Here is a 19199-nt window from a genome sequence, read left to right on the forward strand (position 1 = left end):
AAAAAATAGTGCACTGTTTAGTGCATGTCATTTGTTTGATGACTCGCATTTTAGATAAGGCTCTGACTCAAAAAATCGGTGTAATTTTTACAACAACTTTTCAAAAATATAGAAACAATTTTCAGTAGACGTACCACCTCCTGGACCTGTTAATAAAATACAATGCTCCCTAGAAACACCTTCTTCTAGTTAGTTTCTCATAAATTATTTATTTGAAAACTACTAGGGTTTCATATTTGCACTTTCCATAATAAGGTAACTATTCTGTATGTTATACTATATCTTTAATGACATTCCTAACACCATCAGTGGTATTTGTTAGTAGGCTATCACAAATATTAAAGACTAGGCCGTCAATGTATGAGTAAATTAACTCAGAGGTGACTACTGCAGTGTTAAAATAACGTTTAAGTAAATGTAACATGTTTGCCCTATAAATTTGAATGCACTTAAACTTAATGGACCGTTTGATATTTGCAGGCAGTGAGGTGGAGACTACTAGTAGTGAACTAACAGGGAGGGAATTCTTCGAAACAACAGATTACTCACACCAGACAACAGAAAAACATATATAGGAAAAAAATAAAATAATACAAACGCTTCATGAGAGATAAATGGAAACGCTGTTCTGATAAAAATGGCACATTATATTTACATGGTCTCTTATGTCAGCTCCAACCACTTTGCTTCTCCTGTGTTAGGCTAGTTGTTTCTCTGAGTTTATTCGGCAACAGAGTATCAAGAAGGTTTAGAACGCATTTTAAAGAATCTTCATTTGGGAATGTTACTCACCGGAATTCTAGATTGTTCCGATTGTCGGCGCGTGCTGGTGCTGGTGTTTCTGGACCCGGTTTCCCTAGCAACTTCTCTGGCCGTCTCCAGGCAACGAACCGACACAACGTTCGACTTTCACTACTTAATAATTAAAAATGCTGCGTCAACGTCCAGCTCGTAACGTTCTTGTTGATTCTAATTCATTTATGATATCATCACCCTACAGAGGACGTATAGAACGTGCAACAATATGTACTGTAGTTGTGGATACTCATTTTCAATATGAGTATTCACTTTTTAGGTTTTTAAAAAGGTGAAACAATCTGTAAAAAATATAGTCAAACAATCAGATTGGGACCCTGGGACAAATACTATCAAATGGTCTAATTTGTGAGTCCTTGAAATGAGTAAGTTTGAGAATCACTGCCAAAAAGCTATTACAAATACACAAATTGTATTTTAACAAACAACACTCAGGTATAAACACTTCTGTTTTATTGTAGTATCAGAATTAGTCATGCCAGTGGTTATAATTCCATGCTGTGGTGACTTTCAGTGTAGACAAAAGCTGGTTAGTAACAACTATCATCACTCGCATCCAAACAACCCTCAGCACATTCATGACCATGGCTGTTTTATTGTTTTGTGTCAGCAGCAATGGTTCCCAAAATGTTTTAAGAACTGGGGGGAAAAAAGCCACTTCAGGTCTCCACTAAAATGCAGCAGGACTGGTGGGCCAAAGAGAGGCCGGTCTCAAACAAAGACACCACTATTTCAGTGCAGTACACCAGTGACCTATTAAGCAGATATACAAACAAACTCTGATTTAATGCCCGATAAAAATGATTTACATGTCGAAAATCATCTCAATAATTCTCATTTATCTGTACATTGCACCTAATGGGTACATAAAAGAGATCTAAATTCTACACGTAAAGACTTCATTGAGTCTGGGAACCACTTGCCAGTGCACTATCCCGATTACCTGAGCTATGGTAACACCTATATTCTCCAACAGACTTCTATTAAGGCCTTCCACTAAAAATAAATCCCCCTTGCCTGTGCTGTCAAAGCTCCTTACACTTTGACTGCCTTAAAAAGTATCATAGTTCTTTTAATTTACTGACATTTGACTACATTTTTCAGGTTTGTGAGCTCTGCCTGGTGCTTGGAGTGTCAGTGTTAAGAGGCAGAAATTGAAAAAGTTACCTAAAACTGCATACAGATCAACTATACATTATATACACGTGATCCACTGACAGTGAAACTAGCCTTAGTAACAGTGATGAATATGAAAATACCCATTTTCCCATTATTTTGTTTGTTGCTGGGGAGGGAGAGTAAACGTGAAAATCAGCTGTTGTTTTTTCCTTTCTGTATAAACATTCCTTAAAGACTAATAAATTAAAAAGGACAAAGAAAAAAAAAAAGGGAGCTATCATTCATGTCACATTTAGTAGTTCCAAACACAGCATATCAACAAAAACAAAAGAGTTTGCGGTAAGATAAAAAGGTGAAATCATTAAAAGTAAATATTCTGTGGCAGGTTCATAATTTAAAGTAAAAAGAAGAAAGTTTGGTGCAAGAGTGGTGGTGGTGTTCCCCTTTAAGGAGAGGTGAGAGGTTCAGTTAGCTACACAGTTAACGGATTTCAGAGCGTTCAGCCTTCGAAAAGCTGGAGGTGGTGGAGGTGTTGTCAGTTTGCAGTCCTTCAGTGTTCCTTTCGAGCTCGTGTGTGTTTTATGTGGTCCAATTTCAGATGGAAGTCATTTTTCATTGTTTTTCCGTTTCCTGGTATTGTTCAGGTGAGTGGGAGGATGCGTTTCTGACATTACATTATGTCCAGTTCACAATCACTGTGGTGTCGCATCTCCATTGACTTCTACGCCGTGTTGCTGTAGCTGTGCTCGAAGCAGTGCATTGTCGTTCTTTAGCTCCTCAATCTAGAAAAGCAAAAGGTTATTAGACTCAAAGAAAAACAACAACCAAAATCTCTGGGTATAGTGAATAATGTGTTTTATTGATTATTAATCTTATGTCATTTTCAGTTTTATAAGAAAGAATTTTTGTATTAGAGGTTAACCTGTTGTCTGAGCAGTTCGTTGTCCATTTCGACTCGCTCCACCTCTTTGTAGCTTTCCTGCAGTCGCTGGTTGTTTTGACGCAGCTCTCTGATGTAGTCACAGGCTTTGGACAGGATGCCTCCTTTACTCTGAGAATTACAACAGATCGCGTTGAAAAATCGAATTACTCATAACTTCCTTTATTAGTTCTTCCTCATCATGTGTCATGTTCTATCTTTATTAAGCTTCCCTGCAGTGACTAAACCATTTCAGAGCATTTGCCTTTTGGCCAACTTCTAATGACATATGGAGCAACAACAAATGAACATGTGACAAACATTAGTCATATGACATGTCCCTGTCTGTTATAAATAGTCAGTTTAGTGTAATGTGTGTAGTAATGCATTTTCACTTGTGTGAATTTGACTTTCTGCCTTAATTTTGCACGTATGCATTAAGTGAAAGATTGGCAGACTACACAAAAATTGCATTGTGTCAGTTCTAACTTCATTGCCTTAAAGCCACCCCCACCCCTCCCTAAAGAAACAAAATATTTTATTTATGCAGCCCATCCTCACCTCCACCCCTAAGCAGATAATCTAAGGGAACCACTGATTGGTCAGGTTTAATCATGTGGATGCATCTCACCCACAACGTGTATAAAAGCAGTGCAAGTTTAACTAAATCAGTGATGCAAAACAGAAACTTTCAGACCAAATATGAACATATCAGCCGTGTGACCTGGAACAACCTGATCTCTAGAGCCAGCTTTAATCTAATCAAAAGACTTATTATAGCCATCTGTTACTATGTTACGTGCTTTGAAGATTTTATGGCTCGTTAGGAGGAAAATAAAATGTGATTTTCGGGGCTGAGTTTTGTGCAACACTCACCGCTCCAGTTCTACTATCTACGCTGCAGTCAGGGATGATTTTCGAAAGCGTGACAATCCAGTTGTTAATCTTGTCTCTTCTTCTTCTTTCCACTGCAAAATTAAAAAACACAGACAGGAAGATACTTAGCTTTTAACCGTCAAAGCTGTCGTCACACACATCTGTTTGACAACAGGAAGTATAACTTTCACAGATGAGTCACTTTACATTAAATGCAAAAAAACAACAACAACAACAACAACAATTACATCTTTAATCCCTCTAAAAGTGAAAAGGCAAATCTACCATTTGTCCACCATTAAAGATAAAATTAAAATAACACTAATAATTTAAAAAGGTGGTTAGTATATTGGTACTATCGTCAACTCTTGACTGTTAAATAAGATCCAGGGCTTTCCTGAGCTACATGAGGATTCCATTTTAATTAAAATATTAGATATAATAGCTTAAAAACATTCATGACACTAGTGACCACATACCTTCATTGTGCTGTGCTCTTCGCCTCTCATCCCTGGGTGCTCGTGGACCGTCCACCTTCCTGTAAAGATACAACGAGAGAAACAAAAAAAACAAAACAAATATATTTGGCGTTGAAATTATGGATAAAATGTCATGTCAGATTTTCATTGTGCAGAATATTAACGATATAACCAAACAACTAACATCTTAACAAGAATTCAGTGACAAAAAATATTGCCCAAGGTCATAAAACAAATCCAGGAAATTTCTTTACTTTAAGAATTGACAACGACCCGTGAAAATGCCATTAATTTTTGTCAAGCTAGACTGTCTCATTTGGGGACAAGGCGCAGGGCGTTCATGTCCTCCGAAGGGCACACTTTTTGTGAGCCTCGTCCTTTGAAGGATCCAGCCTCTGAATTAGGGTTTTTAGTTTACTATCAAAAGGTGGGTGTGAACTAAACCTGTAGCCATTAACCACAAACTCAAGTCAACTTACTCCATGTATGTAAACACAACCACTGACTCTATACATGTAATTCACCATACTACGATGCTAACAATTGATTAGTGAGCCACCAAACGTCTCTACAACACATGATGGGGGCAGGGTGGAGGGGGTGGAGGGCGGGGGGTGGGGTGGGGCATATGTGAAAGTTCTCCTCACCAGTTTGTACCGCCATGCTGCAACATCTCGCTTTCACCGAGGTCTCTGGGGATGGCAGGTAAGTAGGACAGAGTGTGTTTTTCAGATATTGGAGGTTTTAAATTAAAGGATATTGATTGATTTTTTTTTCATCGTCATGTGTACACACAAAGACATAAACTAATCATTCCAAAAAGGGAAGGAAGAGGAAAAGAACATCCGATTCATTATAGAGAAGGGGTTAGAAAATGTTTGTGGAAGGAGGGGTGAGAAGATGGCTGATTCTGTGGGGAAGGGATTGTGGAATTGGTGAAACGCCACACTTCAGGAATGATGATGAATATGCAGGGAAGCGTTGGGTCATACTCACGCTGTGTAGGTGTGTGTGCGTGGCGCGATGGTACGAGGGGTCGCTGTCTGCAGCACCTCCGGGGGGCTCATCATCACGTAAAACTGACCTAGATTTTAAAAAAGGGACAAATTACAAAATCATGCAGTGATGGGTCCATATTTTTGACTGGTACGGTTTGAACAAACAAGACATCACTTTTCCACATATGATTACGGTGTGTCTTCTTACCTCCTGCCTGTGTGATTGTTTGGTCGGTGGTGGCCTGCACCGACACGGCTGTGGCTGTGCCATCACTGACGGTAGCGGCAGGAAAATAAGCAAACCGCGTCTCTCCTCCCACGGTCTCAGCGACAGGACTGCCCCCGTTACTGAAAGGGTTCTGGATAACAGCCTGAATGGTGATGAAATCAGAAGCATGTCAAAACAGCCAAGATAACCTCTAAATGATGCAATGTTTAAAAAAGGTATGGCTTTCGTCCACCTGTTTTTTTGGAGGTTTTTTTAAAGTCTGTGTAAAGTAAGAATCAATTTTGGGTTCTGAGTTTGACATACCACAGAAAAGTGTGTTGTTACCCACCCTGCCAAATTTGAATGATTAAAAAAATCGCCAAATATATGAAATTAGGCTTCAAAGTTGCGTAAAAAGCAACCTCTTTTTCTGCTACCAAACGCTGTCAATCAAAGTCACCTCCTCTACCCGAAACATGGACGCTACGTCTGAGAGCTTTCTGCTGCTAACTCAGCTGCTAGCTTGGCGGCGAACTCAGCTGCTAGCTCGGCTAGTCAAATGTCTGAATTCACTTTACACGGTCTTTAAGCTTTAAAGTGATGTTTTAGACATCTTGGGGCTTAATAATAAACTTCTAGGTGATGTAAGTGATGTAGTGGGATCAATACTTTAAAAGATGTAAGAACAAAAGGGTAAAACATTTACATTACATCTGCCAAAACATTCAGAAACATGTACATGTATATCAGCATTGCTTTCTACCAGTTTTTACCTTTCAATGGCAGACATGAGTTGATTTAATGTTACCGTTTGAAATGTTAATATTTATTACACATATTTTCAAGAAAGTCTTCCCTAACTCACACTTGTTTTCTTGAAACATAAGTTAAAAAAGAACCAAAGATGTGGGACCTGTTTTTGTGGGATGAACAAGATCCTACATTCAAGTTGTCAAATCGAACGTCACAGCATATTAGCACTAACATACAACTCTTCCTTCCTGCTTTTGCCTTCTTGTGTATGTAAGAAGGAAAAGTCACACTCTTACACTTGTTTCAATCTCACAGTTTGTCTACTGACCTGTGCCACCGCCTGAGGGGCTCCAGCAAATGCTGCAGCCGAGACGACACTGACTGCTCCAGTCCCGTCAGCTGTTGCTTCTATTTGATCGTCTGTCACCTGAACCACGCGATAGGTCACCTGGAGACAGAGCAGAGGAGAAACACATTTGTAGGGAAATGATTTTAAATTGTGTAGTTGTAATATGGTCACGATCAGTCACAGCTATCTCTGGCTTAGAGGCTTAAGTAACTATGCGTTAGTGCTGCAAAATATTGTGTTTTTCCCATCCCAACTGTATGTCTAGAATTTAACTTACTGGCAACAAACAAGCATGCTGTGAACATGGCTAATTTAAAATGTCTTGGTATGATAATGCAGAGTTCCCTTAACCCTTCCCTTGATCACTGCAGGTCTGTTGAGCTAAGATTTCTCCACATATTGAAGATGTGTGCATTGCGATGGACTGTAGTAAGAGTGGGTTAGAACGGAAGGATTTGTATATTTAGCATTTCCTAACCCAAAAAACAAGGAACCAAAACTTTAAGTTCTGCTCTTATTTAAGCTGGATTCATTAGCATTATTACCATCAGCAGTAATTACAGTAACCGAGCCTGGCTTCCAATGCAAAGGCAGCTTGTTACAGGTGACACAATTAGTGATTTCTTAATTACTTAACTAAATGAATAGCCTGCTTTTGTTTACATCCGTCTTAAATTAATTACTTATTGTTTCAAAACTTTGTAAAAATTTCTAGCGGTAAATCGACCGCTACAACTGAATAATTGACAGACATAGCAACAGTAACCGAGGGAGACGTGGCTTAACGGTCAATGTGCAGAAGAAGCAATCGGACAAGAACCAAAACCTGACTGTTTAATGGCAGACGTAAGCCAAATAATTTGCATTTTATTTGAGTAACATAGAAGAGTGCTTCCTTAAATATAAAAGAGAATAATTCATAATTCTCCTTTACAACTGAAACATAATCCTGAGGGACTTAAATCACACCTGGAGTGACTAGTACTCAATTATCACTACTGTAAGCACTGGTAAAGTACTTTTACTACACATTTGCCTCCTCTGTGAAACTACTGTACCACTGCTACTGCTGTTAACGTCTTCCATTGTTTAGAGTCATTTTTATGAGAAAATGTTAAAAGTGTCTGGGTTCCAGCTTCCTAAAAAGTGAACATTTCAGGTCATTTAGTCCTCCCTTTTGGCTCATTAACTGTTGGTTGCGACAAAACAATGCATTTTAGTTTGCATCTTTGACTTTAAGAAACAATCATCGACATTTTATAAACCAAACAACTAATCAATTAATTACAATTTACAGATGAATTGATAATGAAAATAGTTGTAAGCTGCAGCAATACCATAAATACTTGTAAAAAGAGAGAGGCTCTCCGTCCTCACCTGTCCTCCACTGTTCTCTGTGCGGAACTGGTACTGGACATTGTGGTCAGTGAACGCAGCCTGTGGGACACCGGTGATGGTCACTGCGGTCTGCTCCTCCGTCCCCACCGTTTCTCCTGCAACACACGTCAAAATGCTTTAGATGCTAAAATGCTAAAAGACACACACAGTGAGACAATAACATATTGTTTCAAGTAAGTAAGTAAGTATAACGTAATAATGTATCTTTCTCTAAGAATATAAATATGTATTCAATACATACATTTTCATGACAGCACTAGGTTCATAACTAACTTATTACTGATTAATTGTTTATAAAATGTAAAACAATCAGTCCCAGTTCAATGCTTGTTTTGTCCAACCAATACAATTAACAATGACATAAGAAGCAAAACTTCACATTTGAGAAGGTGAAACAAGCCAATATTTGCTCTTTTTTGGCTTAATATATGACTTAATAACTTTATTAAAAGGAATTGTTTGCAGCTAATTGATTAACTTTTACAGAAACTAGGACACGGTTTCAAAAGGCTAGACTGGAAGAAATGAGGCTCCCACCTTCCTGTAACTGCACCACCTCCTCTGTTTCCTGTTTGTCGTGACTACAAAACAGAAAAGACAAATGAGTCAATTTCAAGCAGAACCCAAAATACTAATTTCTAAGAAATCAGCTCATTAGGTTAGACTTGAGTTATGGATGAAGGGCGCCCCCTGGTGGTCACATGAGTAGATGATAAGTAAGACATAAATAAAGTAATAGCATATTATTGGCGTGCAAGCATAACATAAATAATATTTTCTGCAACTTACAGGAGGAAAATTGCAATTGTTTGGTAATTAAAACTCAAGTGAAAGCGAGCCGATTGGCTTCAAATAGAGATAAAAAGTTAAAAAAAAGAAATTAATACTACTACTAACACCGCCCTGCTTTGGTTAAAAAGCATTTTAATCCCACAGGATGTGTAGCAAGTACAGTATCATTAAAATGCAGTCAATGCTACCATGAAACAAAGACTCAAACTGCTGCTGCTTTACCTTGCATGTCTGGTAAATATAGCAGCAGAAGTGATATTACCAATTTGGAAAAGGGCGCATAGTTATAGTTAAAAATGTCTTTATGGGTGCACATATAAACTCAGCATTAACCCCACTCGCTGCTGCAGCTGTCACTCCTTCAACCCAGGAGACAAACAAACAATGCATAAAAAAATATATATATTAAAAGTAACTGCAGCATTGAGCCTTAATAACACAGCATCGCGTTACAGGGTTGAATTTAGGCCGTGGTGGTGTTGGGAGCCATGGCTGAGCAGGAAGCGGCCAGCAGCCTCTCACCTCGCCGAGCTGTCCAGACTCTGCTCCAGCATATCCATGAAGCTTTTTGCGGGTGTAAAACGCCGATATTCAACGACACTGATTTACGGAGATGGAAGCGCTGATCACGGGGACAAACACACGGGTCATGTGAGAAAGACAGTCCAGGACACGTGAGGCACCGACCGGGCAAGAAGCTAAAATGGAGGCCGTTGTGAAGCAGGACGGCGCCGTCTGCGTCTGTGCGTAAAAAAAGAAAAAAAAAAAACAGTCCTGGTGTTTACGCAGCTACGAGGACGGCGGTGCTCTGGTTGCTGGGGGTTCAGATTGTTAAAATATTTTAGGTGAACTGCTGGATGCACTGACAGAAGATTTCGTTTCCTAAATAGGTGGTTGAAGGTCGTTTTTTTGGTGCTCTGCGACACACAGCTGCTGTTTATCCGCTCAAAGCTGCAGGGTGGCTGCGACATGCGCCCAATAAAATGTGGAGTGGATTACTTATCGTGCGATACAAGTTTTGTTTTTACGTCGTATTTTTTGTCGCTTTGTATTTGTGTGATTTCAGATATTGTCTGATATCTAGTATTCACGTGACTCCTCCAATAGTCAACACTTAGGTAGTTAGAAAACGGATTATCGTGTTTTTTACTCGGTTTATTTCTTTATTAAAATGTATTCCAACGTGGATTATTAGGTTTTGGTTGTCTGAAATGATGTTATACAGTGTTTTTCCCCAGACAAACATGCTCAATTGTGTTAATCTGTCACATACACGTTGACAGGCAGCTCCTCAACGCCACGTTTTTCAGCTTCTTTGCCCAGGTGACCACAGAGATCCAATACGGGTTTTCCCACAAACCACATGACAGAAAGTGTCCGTGTCGTGCCACGAAGCATCGCCCAGCACACACACGGTCCTCATAATTCACCGTTTGATGTCCTGCTAGACAGCTACAGCACTTATTTCATTTTAACATCGGATAGAAGACCTGCTTTTATTATGTGTAATTAATTGGATGGTAGATGAAGGGACTCTTTCAAAGGGGAACACGTTGTCTTTTTCGCAGGCAGTCACAACATTTCAATCACATGAGCAGCCAGTGGGAGGCGATATTGATCCATCATCAGCGGGGTTTAGTGTAGATTGACAATGCACTCATCTGACACTTCATTAGGAGCACCTTTACAATCTAATTTAATTCAGGTCTGCCATACATTCTACTTTTATGAAGCTTATACATGTTCAGTTTTTGTTAACATTGTCAGAAAGGTTGTAATTCGTCTTTATGTTTAATGTTGAGGTTGATTGAATAGTATTTTGTCCACTTAGCCTACATTAACATCTGTTAAAATATTAAGAATAATGTTCAATGTAATGCACTCCAGTACAGCACTACCACTCACTACAACCTCCATAATAAAGTAGAATGATCACTTTTGCGATAATATCAACAATACTGACCTTTAATCTTCGTAAATGTACAATTTATGGAAGAACGGTTGGATGCATTAGGTTGCACAGCTGCACCCACCTGAAATGTTCTCAAGTTTTTATAAATGTGCATCAGAAAACAGCTTAACAATATCAGATAATCTCAAATATGTATTAGAAAAGAGCTGAAATATTGTAATAAATCATTACAATCAAAATTAAGTGTGATTCACCCCAAAAAACATACCAAAAGGACACAACTTTACAGCATGGTGCAGTAACATTATACGGGTCACCCCCTAAATTAAGTTAATCTCAGCTAGTGCGTCCATCATGGTTCTTCATTGGATCATTTAGGTCTTCACAGCCCATTACAGAAGCTACATGGTATTGTATGCTAAAGTATGTGCTAATCATGAGGATCTAACTAGTTATAGACTCAATTTGTATGTGTCCTGTGCCCTTATCTGGAGAGGGCTGCATTCTCTAAAACCAAAGGACCTACCAACACACACAGAGGAGGAGTTGCACATCGTCCCAGCACCACCAAAAGCCACCATTGTGATTTTAATAAGGGAATTTATTCAATAATATATACAGAAAACAATTTTCATAAAATCCTGGAATGAAATTGTATTGTTTTCTCCAGCTCATTAACAAAACAGTCAAATTTTATAAAAGCAACATGACCTTAAACAAGAGAATCTGCTGTCTTAATGTACAATACACAGATGGTAACACAACCCAGTCCACAGATGCAACCAACAGTCAAACTTCGGAAGAGCACATCTCATCAATATTTAGATTTGAAAGATAATGTTGGTATCTCCATGAAGCTGAGTCTTTCCTCTTTACAGACATAGAAAACTCTAAATGTGTTTCTGGGTCAATGTGACTGTAAATGATGTAGAAGTTCACATATACTACTCCCCTGCTGCTCCTACTACAGACAAGCCAGGAGAACATGTGAGTGTGAACCACAAAGATAAAGAGGCAATTGCTATATAAAAGTAAAAAAGCTGGATGCCGTGGGACCATAGACCTGGGTTTAAACCTGAAGATAGCCTTTAGAAAACATATTGAGGTAATATTTGGCGCCACCTGCAGATATTTTCTTTGATAGATATAACAGGGGATAGTCACTGTCACATCCACACTGAGGCCATGTCCTCTGATCACGGGTCACAAGCCAAAGAATTTGATATGAGTTCAAATATTTGTAACTCTCACAGTATCAGGGTCCAACATAATCAATAAAATATGTTGATAATCGAATGTTGATCATATAAATTGTCTCTTACTTGGGAACTTATTAAATGTTGAATTTAACAACCAATAAATAAAATCCTTAGAAGTATACGTTTCCAAGAAAACTAGTTACTAGGATCTGCTTGATCACCTGATAGAAATCTATCATAAACACAAGAAGTCTCCTCCTTGTATTTCCCCTTTACTAGTTTTAATTTCTGTCAGAATAACATGTACTCTGTGTGGGCTTGTTTACAACATACTCACACTGAAAGAAATATTCAAAGAAAGAAACTATTCCATCATTTTATACACATTTCCCCACAATTTAGCAAGACATGTTTGGTATCTTTGGCAAGATTTGCATCCCCAGTAGGAGTCTGTGGGTTTTAATAGATTGTGGTTGTTCAGCCAGTCACATTTACTCTGATAGGGTTATGAAAGTTAAATATGTTAAAAATAATTAGAGAACAGGAAATAAATCAAAATAAAATAACTCCGGGTCTGTATTTAAGGGTTAAAACAACCTCAAACTTCTTATAAAACTTCTTATAAAACTCATTTTAACTTAATGGAGAAGTATGAGAAGTGGAGTTTGAGTCAAATAATATAAATTAGTTGAACCCAACACTCAGGCAATGGATCTGTTTAAAATTATCCCTTGTTCATATCACATGGGATTGTGCTTTTATTTCAGTTGAGGGTGACTCATTGATTCAGATCACACTCCCATTTCAGTGAGAGAGACAGAGAGGGAGAGGGAGAGGGAGATGGAGAGAGAGAGAGGAATAACCACCTACAAAGTGCCAAACTTGAGGCCAACCTCTCTCCTCTCCTCCCATCTCATTCTTTCCTACATGGGCACTCAGATGGGTTTGCAGACAGCGCAATAACAGGCTGAGCAGTGTTGGAGAACTCAGAGAGAGACACTCTGATCACTATTACTATAGATCTTTAAAGGGAATTAACAGAGAGGTCATCAGACATCTTCGGAGGACAGTTTTATCTTCTTCTGGCCAATTTAAGGTAAATCTTTCTGTAAAAGTTATCTTTTGTGCAGGGATATTACTTTGACTTTCGGGTGGAGTCGTTAACCCCTCCCATGACTTTTGATTAATTATAGTTTTTGTCTTTGTGTGCTTAACGTTGTTACACTCAAAGGAGTTGGAAGTTTGTGGAAATTGGGCATATATTTAAATTGAATCTTTTCAACTCTAAACTTGCTGCTTTAACTTGTATGGAAGTTCACAGATGCACATTTTTCTTAGGCAAGTTTTCACTCTTGTTTTCTGGACTTATTTCAATAATAAGAAGAATGAATGTTAAATGTTGATTTGCATGACTTTCTCCATCCTCCCAGTGTAAAATTCTGTTATAAACTACATACAGTAAAATATCAGTTTTTGCAATTGGACACCAGAATAAGAAAAAACGTGTACATTTAATGTTCTTGAAGGGAAAAAAAATCCAGAAGGTGAATTACCCTGTCTCTTTCTACAACAGTAGCAGATAGGTGCAATGGCGACACCCAAAAACACTCCCCGAGGTGCAAGCTCACCACTATCCCCCAACCGCATCACCCGGCTTCAGGAGAAGGAGGACCTGTGCAACCTCAATGATCGTCTGGTTGTCTACATTGACAAGGTCCGCTCTCTGGAGGCTGAGAATGCTGGCCTGCGTGTGCGCATCACAGAGTCCGAGACAGAGATCAGCCGGGAGTTGACGGGCCTGAAGGCCGCCTATGAGACTGAGCTGGCTGATGCCCGTCAGACTCTGGACTCAGTGGCCAAAGAACGTGCACGGCTGCAGCTGGAGCTGGGCAAGCTGCGAGAGGACTACAAGGAGCTGAAAGCCAGGTGGGTTACAGCACACCATCCTGGGCCAAACCTAAATCTGATAGCAGCTTCTGTTGTGTTTGTAGGGGAGGTACCAGTTGAGAGAGAAGGAGGAATGTTTTCTTAAACCTTTCAAACAGTAAAAAAATCACATTGTTCAGGATGTGGGGCCTGGATTTCTTAGCCGCACCTGTTTGTGTTTATGAGTTTCTACAGAATTCAAGTCCAAATGACCATGCTTTCATGGCGGGTGTTCACAACTAATTGGATTGATACACCCTTTGTTATCAAAATGAAAAAGCACTAGTGATCCAGATACTTTGTGTGGTGTTATCTAATGGTCATGGTGAGGCTGCCTCGAGGTCTTTGAAATCCCCTTTTACTTAATCGAATCTTTGGCTGTTATTTTCATCTGTCTGCTTCATAATGCACAAGTTTAAGGGTTTCAAGTTTGAATATCTAAATTATTTGTGCATATAACTTAAAGCCACAGATCACAGTCACACATTAGCTCTTCATGTCTTGTGCTTGTTTAACTTCTACTAACACTCCGCCAGTCACATTACCCTGCTGCTGGGGCCACTCCCTGCAGCATACCCTCCTCATTGCTCACTGCAGTTTGACGTTGGACTTTCACTCAGTCTCCTTCCCATGCTGCCACATCCTAGGCCTGATGACTAACTCTTTCCCCATTTATCCTCCTTCACCAAAGTAATCATTACACACAATACGTGGCAGTGTTTAGAGTGCTCCACTCTTGCCTCCATTATTTTTCCATAAATATTGAGAAAATGACGGCGGTGTGTTTGGCAAAGCCAAGCCGTTGCCATGGCAGCGTTTTAGATAAACAACAACGGCTGTGGTTTGTGGCTACCAGATACATGGGATTGGACGCAGATCACTGGTCTGTGACTCATACGCAGGCTTGGAAACACCAAGGTCTTTCCCCTGTTTCTATTTCATCCAGGCTACATCCTTATTCAAAAATAGCTTGTGTTTGTTTGGGCAGATTGTGTAACATAAACTAACATTCATTTTTCACTTGGCTCTTAAGTTATAAAACAAAATGAGCATTTCTATTTGCTGACATGTTCTTAATCAATACTAAAAACATATCCAGGAAGACGTTATTTGACACCTGATTCTTTTTGTCATTACAGGAACACTAAAAAGGAGTCGGATCTAACAGGAGCGTTGCAGAGGCTCAAAGACCTGGAGGCCCTGCTGAACTCGAAGGATGCATCTTTGACAACGGCTTTGGGAGAGAAGCGTAACCTCGACGTGGAAAACAGGGATCTGAAGACGCAGGTTGCCAAAGTAAGCACAAGTCGGTCAACTTAAAACTCAGTGGAAACACATCTGGGCTCAATCTGCCTGCAGTCATCATGTAAAATCATTGGGTCTCAGTGTGTCCCTCATAATCCTCTGTGTTTTCCACTTTGTGATACTAAATATTGTGGCGCTATTTTTAATTTTAACTTCTAGCCTTTCATTTTTAAGTTCGTCCAGTAGGGTTTTGAAAGAGCCTCACCGGACTTGTATAATTTTCTCTAGTGGAAATGAAATACCAACATTTTTGTCTTTCTCCAACTGGCCTCAGCAGGGCAGACGTTTTCTGCCATGGCTACTTGAACTCAGACATTTTGATTAAAGGACAGTCTCTGTAACCATCCCAGTCCATAGCCACAGTCACCAATTTATGTGAATGTTTGTGCATTGCTTTGTACTAATATTTAGTTCCTGTTCCTTGATTTCCTAGCTGGACACCAGTTTGGGCGATGCCAGGAAGCAGCTGCAGGATGAGATGCTAAGGAGAGTGGACGGAGAGAATCGCATCCAAACTCTCAAAGAGGAGCTGGAGTTTCAAAAGAACCTGCACTCTGAGGTTAGGCTCTCTTTTCATTGCCCTTGTACATCACTTTAAAACAATTCAACTTGTTTTATCACATTAAAATCTGCCTACTATTACAATAAACAGTATTTGAAAGTGTAAATTAATTTGATGTTATTCTTCTCCAAAAGGAGTTGCGGGAAACAAAGCGACGCCATGAATCTCGTATGGTTGAATTGGACAACGGTCACCAGCAAGACTATGAGAGCAAGCTGGCAGAGGCTTTGGCTGAGATGCGTAGCCAGCATGAACTGCAGGTTAAGATGTACAAGGATGAGATGGAGAAGACCTACAATGCTAAGGTACACCATTGGTTTAATGCTGCTATAAGGCAAAAAGCGACAATTGAATGATTAAATTGCCTGGGGAAAAGACACAGTGGAAAAATACAATATCTATCAACAAACAATACTATTTGTCTGTATGAGACTATATGCTCCCAGTCTATTGGAAATATTATACATAGAACAATAGAATTAAGCTTAGAGTACCAGATTAATGAGTGTACTACATTTTCATATTAAATTAACTTACATACACAGCACAAAACAGGATAAATCTCTAAGATCATACAACAGGACAGCAGCTGGCATTTTTCTTTACTGCAAAAACTGTTTTTTTACTTCCTTTTTTTTAAACAATTGACTTGACAGGATGAATTTAGTTTCCCAAACTGATACTAATGAAGCAAAATGAGATTCAGAGTGCAGAGTTAGGATATAGTTGTGAATTTATGCATCTTCTTCTATCTTGTGTCTTTCTGTCAGCTGGAAGGTGCGCGTCAGTCGGCGGACAGGAACAGCCACCTGGTGGGAGCAGCACATGAGGAGCTTCAGCAGACTCGAATCCGCCTGGAGTCCACATCTGCTCAGCTCAGCCAGCTGCAGAAACAGGTGATCTGAAACAAGCAGCTTACGCTGTACCATCATGAACTGATGAGACATTTTCCACATTTTATAACAATCAAAAGCAAAAATCTCACTTGAATTGATTTCTTAAAAATAAAACATATACTATACATTGACAGAAATTAAATCTATGCTCTATAAAAAGCTGGAACTTTGCTGCACAAAATTGTATTGAATGTTCCAGTTTATTGCTTAGTTTCTATTAACAAACATTGACCATACTGTGGTTGAGATAAACAAAACTGACCTACATGAAAAACTCCTCTTTTCTGAGTCCCTTGAGACTGAGATTTCAAATCGAGTTGATTCTGATCTGATGATAACAGTGTTCTTCTTCTTCTTTTTTGTCTAAACAAGCTGGCAGCTCGTGAGGCAAAGGTGAGGGACCTGGAGGATGCCCTGTCTCGAGAGCGGGACACCACACGTCGCCTGATGGGAGAGAAAGACAGAGAAATGGCTGAGATGAGGCAGCGGATGCAACAGCAGCTGGATGAATATCAGGAGCTTTTGGATATCAAGCTGGCCCTGGACATGGAGATATGTGCCTACAGGAAGCTGCTAGAAGGAGAGGAACAGAGGTATGTAACATGGTGGCCTAAAATGTATATTAATGAGCCATGAGGCCATAAAAGGTAATAACAGTCATTTCATCTGTGCCTATTACACTTTCTCCTTTTCCCCATCAATAAATTCATTACGTCTGTCTCCGCAGGCTGCGTCTCTCCCCCAGCCCCCCACCGACTAGAGTGTCAGGAAGTCGCTCCTCTACATCAGGAGCTCACTCTCGATCGATCCACTGCAGCGCTCAGAACTCTCCTGTCAAGAGGCGCCGCCCCAACGACACTGACAGCGAGGCCTCCAGCTTTGCAGGAGGTGCTGTGGCCCGCACCCGCATCACCCAGCAGGCCTCTGCCAGCGGGCGGGTCACTGTGGATGAGGTGGATCTGGATGGGAAATATGTCAGACTCAGCAACAAAGCAGATGAGGTGAAGAACTGTCTGTTTATGTAGTTTTAGTTTCAGTTTTACATTTAATCACATGTTTTATCCAACTATGATCTTGTTTTTACAGGATCAGAATTTGGGGAACTGGCAGGTGAAGCGGCAGGTAGGATCTGGTGCACCCATTGCATTCAAGTTCCCTGCTAAATTCACTTTGAGGGCTGGCCAGAGGGTCACGGTAAGCAGCAGTTTCATTAGGGATTATAACAAATCTGCAAAGGGATACACTGTTCCAGATGTCTTACCCTAATGTATCTTTTGTTTTGTTGATCAGATCTGGGCCTCTGGTACTGGTGGATCCCACAATCCTCCCTCTGACCTGGTGTGGAAGACTCAACCTTCCTGGGGCACTGGAGACTTGTTCCAGACCACCTTAATCAGTGCCAATGGAGAGGTATTTGAATTTCCCTGGCAGACTTATGATATTTGGTTTTCATAGTACTGTATTTAAGCCTAAAGTTCCGTGACCACATGTTGTTTCACTATGGCCACAATGTTAGGATTACAGCAAACCTTTTCTTCCAGGAAATGGCAATGAGGAAGGTCACCCGCACACAGTTTGAAGAGGACGATGATGACATGGTGAGATAGATTATTTATTACATACAGCATATACACAAAACAACAATTACAACAATGAAACATCAGATTTTCGGTGAGTCCTTGTTAAATTCACTAATATTAGCATTGAATCTACCCCTTTGGCTCAGCAGGTGGCTCACAGCACCTGTGGAGATGGCGAGTACAACCTGCGGAGCCGAACAGTGGTGTGCGGCTCCTGTGGACTTCCCTCAGACAAATCCAGCAACTGCTCTGTGTCTTCAGCTTCCCGCTCCTACCGCAGCGGTGGCCTTTCTGAGGGTTTACTGCCACACTCTTACGTGTTCAGCACTAGCACACCTCGCAAGGTGGGCCCTGCAACACAGACAGCTGATACATGACTGTATTTGACCATTTTTAAGGCTTAAGTAGAAAGAATCCTGGCAGCACTTTTTTCCCTGTATTTTAAGTTTAAAGGACCAATATGCAATATATTTACTGAACTAACTCATTAAATTACTCATTAAATGATGATGATATACTATCAGAGGTCAAAGAAACATGCTAAGTGAAATACTGACTTCTTCGACCAAAAAACTATAGCCAGTATGTTCTCCTTTGAAATTTCCATTCTGGTGAGGAACGTTTTGTTATGGCCTGTGTGATTTGGCCAGCAGCCCATTCAACCTGAATGTTATCCTGGCATGTAATTGTAACACATGTGCCACCATCATATAATGCATGGTTATGGTGAGATCAGGTTGACAGATGTTAGACAGACAGATATTGGCACACAAACACAGTGTGCTGCAGCCATGGAAACAAACAAAGCTGATCAACTGAAATAGATTCACCCGACCTAAAAACCCACATGAGCTTTGAGTCTGGGGCAGAGGGGACGGGGGGAGACAACTCTCTGCAATATTTTGAATTTGGACTGCAGTACCCATTTTAAACACTAGATGTCAGTGTTATTACAGTATTTCTGTCAATATTTGGAATTTGTGATATTTGTCTCACTTTCTCAATGCATTTTTATGTGACAATACTAACTTTGTTCTTTTTTTTTTTTCTCAGAGTGGGACCAGAATGGAGAGCTGTCCAATCATGTGAGCTCCGGGATCCATGTTGGAGCA

At 40.0% G+C, this 19199-nt stretch overlaps 2 protein-coding genes across 3 annotated transcripts; one reads left to right on the top strand and one right to left on the bottom strand.

The window, feature by feature from the left end:
* Positions 1 to 1253: 1253 nt before the first annotated feature.
* On the bottom strand, positions 1254 to 9623 carry usf2 (upstream transcription factor 2, c-fos interacting). Of its 2 annotated transcripts, XM_053334282.1 has the most exons (11): positions 9230 to 9623; positions 8453 to 8496; positions 7895 to 8010; positions 6497 to 6616; positions 5416 to 5578; positions 5206 to 5293; positions 4857 to 4901; positions 4210 to 4268; positions 3731 to 3822; positions 2858 to 2986; positions 1254 to 2717 (listed from the first exon to the last, which is right to left on the bottom strand). In XM_053334282.1, the coding sequence occupies exons 1-11, from the start codon at positions 9265 to 9267 to the stop codon at positions 2628 to 2630; spliced, it is 984 nt and encodes a 327-aa protein (XP_053190257.1). In that variant the 5' UTR covers positions 9268 to 9623; the 3' UTR covers positions 1254 to 2627. The 2 variants fall into 2 exon arrangements, with proteins under 2 accessions (XP_053190257.1, XP_053190258.1); XM_053334283.1 differs by lacking the exon at positions 4857 to 4901.
* LOC128374050 (lamin-A-like) lies at positions 9406 to 19176 on the top strand. The gene is made up of 14 exons (XM_053334281.1): positions 9406 to 9450; positions 12758 to 12914; positions 13392 to 13744; positions 14884 to 15040; positions 15483 to 15608; positions 15746 to 15916; positions 16382 to 16507; positions 16880 to 17100; positions 17235 to 17508; positions 17594 to 17701; positions 17798 to 17917; positions 18049 to 18105; positions 18234 to 18431; positions 19141 to 19176. The coding sequence occupies exons 3-14, from the start codon at positions 13407 to 13409 to the stop codon at positions 19174 to 19176; spliced, it is 1932 nt and encodes a 643-aa protein (XP_053190256.1). The 5' UTR covers positions 9406 to 9450; positions 12758 to 12914; positions 13392 to 13406.
* The last annotated feature ends 23 nt before the right edge of the window (positions 19177 to 19199 follow it).

This window comes from Scomber japonicus, chromosome 15 (genome assembly GCF_027409825.1).
Source record: "Scomber japonicus isolate fScoJap1 chromosome 15, fScoJap1.pri, whole genome shotgun sequence".
In the NCBI taxonomy this organism is placed as follows: domain Eukaryota; kingdom Metazoa; phylum Chordata; class Actinopteri; order Scombriformes; family Scombridae; genus Scomber; species Scomber japonicus.

What these genes read in the sequence shown, in the direction of transcription:
- usf2 (XM_053334282.1), bottom strand. Translation starts at nt 9,267, where the DNA reads ATGGATATGCTGGAGCAGAGTCTGGACAGCTCGGCGAG. An exon ending in GGTGGTGCAGTTACAGGAAG is followed by an intron (nt 8,011 to 8,452) that starts GTGGGAGCCTCA and finishes CGTGTGTTGCAG; the next exon opens with GAGAAACGGTGGGGACGGAG. An exon ending in ACGAACTGCTCAGACAACAG is followed by an intron (nt 2,718 to 2,857) that starts GTTAACCTCTAA and finishes TTGCTTTTCTAG; the next exon opens with ATTGAGGAGCTAAAGAACGA.
- LOC128374050 (XM_053334281.1), top strand. Translation starts at nt 13,407, where the DNA reads ATGGCGACACCCAAAAACACTCCCCGAGGTGCAAGCTCACCACTATCC. An exon ending in TACAAGGAGCTGAAAGCCAG is followed by an intron (nt 13,745 to 14,883) that starts GTGGGTTACAGC and finishes TTGTCATTACAG; the next exon opens with GAACACTAAAAAGGAGTCGG. An exon ending in TAATCAGTGCCAATGGAGAG is followed by an intron (nt 17,918 to 18,048) that starts GTATTTGAATTT and finishes CTTTTCTTCCAG; the next exon opens with GAAATGGCAATGAGGAAGGT.